At 51.4% G+C, this 2,500-nt stretch overlaps 1 protein-coding gene across 1 annotated transcript in view; it reads right to left on the reverse strand.

Moving 5' to 3' along the window:
- The window catches only part of LOC119598003, a 12,010-nt gene that overhangs the window by 8,551 nt on the left and 959 nt on the right, over nt 1-2,500 (reverse strand). The window contains 5 exon segments of the mRNA XM_037947652.1: nt 4-147; nt 321-416; nt 541-1,246; nt 1,248-1,327; nt 1,330-1,568. Coding sequence (XP_037803580.1) covers nt 4-147; nt 321-416; nt 541-1,246; nt 1,248-1,327; nt 1,330-1,568 — 1,265 coding nt within the window.

A 2,500-nucleotide genomic window follows, 5' to 3' on the forward strand; every position in this document is an offset into this window, starting at 1 on the left:
AACCAATCCAGATAAGGAGAGCGTGGGAGGTAGACACACAGCCATAAGCCACGTATTCGAGGACGCCCGACGTGGCTCCAACCATCGCCAGCGCGTTGTCAGACACTCCTAGGCGTCCACTCAGCAGGGGCACAGCCACTAAAGATCCTAAAAGTATGTATGTATGTGTGTATGTATATGTATGACATGCTATATATTCATTTTCTTCTTTTGACACGCTAGACATTTTTTCCTCTTGAATATGTTTGAGACTTTTACAAAATATGAATGAAAACAAGGATAATTTGTCGAAGTTGGTGAGGCGCATGTGAAGGACCTACCTGCGGTTACTATGACGTTCTTGTAGGTGACCCAGAGGCTGTAGTCGACGGCCTCCCAGCCTAAAGCGTGGCGCGTGAAAGCAAACACGAACGGTGCTGAAGAGGAGAGAAATGTGTATTCAGTTTCGTATCCAACTATAGAGCCTTTGATAGTATTCCTTTGCATCATAGATGTTTGATACGGTTGGGGGTGGGGAATAAACCGATATGAGCTACTTACAGCGCGTGACCCTTCTGAGGAGGCTGGTGAAGATCAGGACGAGGATGATGGCCCTCGTGTTCCCTTCCCGCCGCCTCAGGGTCGACCTGAAGCTGTCGACGATCCGGCGGGGGCTGAAGAAGTCCCTGGCCATCTGGGCAGCGGTCGCCCGTGCCTCGGCGGCGGGCCTCGCCTGCCGCCCGTCCGCCTCGCTCTCCGTCGCCTCCAGCTCCTTCTGCGGGGGACTCTGCGCCGCGGGCCGCCTGACGAAGGGCCCGTGGCTCTCCGGCAGGAACGCGATCACGTAGGTCGCCGCCAGCGCCGACAGCGCCAGAGACGTCGCGAACAGGGACAGGTAGCCGCCGTACGAGTAAATGTAAGTGCCCATCAGCGTGCCGATGGGGCCGCCCAGGAACCACAGGCTGTTGGCCAGGCCGACCCTCGACGTGCGCGCCTCCTCGCTCGACACGTCGCCCACGTAGGCGTTGGCGGTTGTCAGGAAGGACACGGCGCCGCCCCCCAGAGTGTCCAGCAGCGTCACCAGCAGGAGGACCTCGGGGGGCCACGACGGCGCCAGCGCCACCAGCAGGTAGCCGGCCGCGTGCAGGCAGTGGCCCAGCTGGACCGCCGCCAGCGGCACCTTGCGCCCGTACTTGTCACTCCAGGCGCCCATGAATAGGATGAAGAAGAGGGGCAGCGCCGCCGCGATCACGCCGTTGTAGAAGGGCCCGGAACACGCTGAAGCGCCGCTGGACCTCCCCCCGCTGGCCTCGGGTGCCCCTTTTGAGGGCCCCGCACACCTGGGCGCGAGGCCGGCGGACAGGGGAACGCGCTCCATCTGCAGGTTCCCCCTTTGACACGTGCATGTTGGAGAACCCCCACGCCGTCCAGCAGCATTAGCGCTCCACGGCCCCCCCTCCGGAGCAAGCGTCCCCCACTGGGGGCCCGCACGTCGGGGGACTCGCTCGTTTTGGGCATGTTTAATTTGTTTTGGGTTGGGCGGGAGTCCCAAAATATTTTTGTTGAAATTGTCTAAATATATCCCCCACCTTTTCCCCCGAAAACATTAACGTGTCCCAAAAAACAAAGGGCCCCGCTATGAAAAATGCGACCCCGAAAATGGCAAACCCAAATATGCCCCAAATCCCGCATGGTGTTTTTAAAAGAGTCGGTGCCAAAAAAGGGTTTGGAAAAAATAGGAACCGTTCGCGTACATTTTATCCGGGGCGAAAACCGCCTCCCCTTGTGACGTCAGAGGCACTTAGGGAAAGGGCCCGCTACTCTGGGCAGTTGTAGGCGCTACTCTCGAGTGGAATCTTCGATATCGATCCTTCTTTGTGAATGAAATGAAATACTTGTTTTGGAGGAAAGGAAACAAGGGGTTATAATTTTATATTTTGTGTTTTGTGGGTGTGTTTTTGTGTGTGTGTGTGTGTGTGTGTGTGTGTGTGGTGTGGTTTTGGTGTGTGTGTATGTGTATATATATATTATATATATATAAAATTTTTTAAAATATAATATATATTATATCAAAATGTATATATATAATATATAATTAATATATAAAATTTTATAAAATATATATATATATATAATATATATATTATATATATATATACATTTACCAGCCCCCAGCAGTAGCAGCAGCAGCCAAATAAAAATTACTGAGGACTTTAGGCCTCCCCAATCTTTCCAGTTTTGTCTGTTTTGCTTTTTTGTGTTTCAAATTTTGGGCCCCCCAAAATTTCTTTTTTCGTCTGTTACTTTTTTGTCTATCCGTGTTTTCCCCGAATAAGGGCATCCCCCATTGTTTTTTTTCGTTTTTTTGATTTTCCCAAGAATATCTCACTTTTCCCTTTTCCTAAACCCCAGGGTTGCCCTCTTCCGATCATTATGCAATTTCTCAGCTTTAAACCTCTCCAATCCTCTCGGGCCATTAGTTTCCTCTTTTCTCCCCTTAAGGTTTTTTTTTTTTTTTCTT

Source organism: Penaeus monodon, chromosome 40, assembly GCF_015228065.2.
Source record: "Penaeus monodon isolate SGIC_2016 chromosome 40, NSTDA_Pmon_1, whole genome shotgun sequence".
Lineage (NCBI taxonomy): Eukaryota > Metazoa > Arthropoda > Malacostraca > Decapoda > Penaeidae > Penaeus > Penaeus monodon.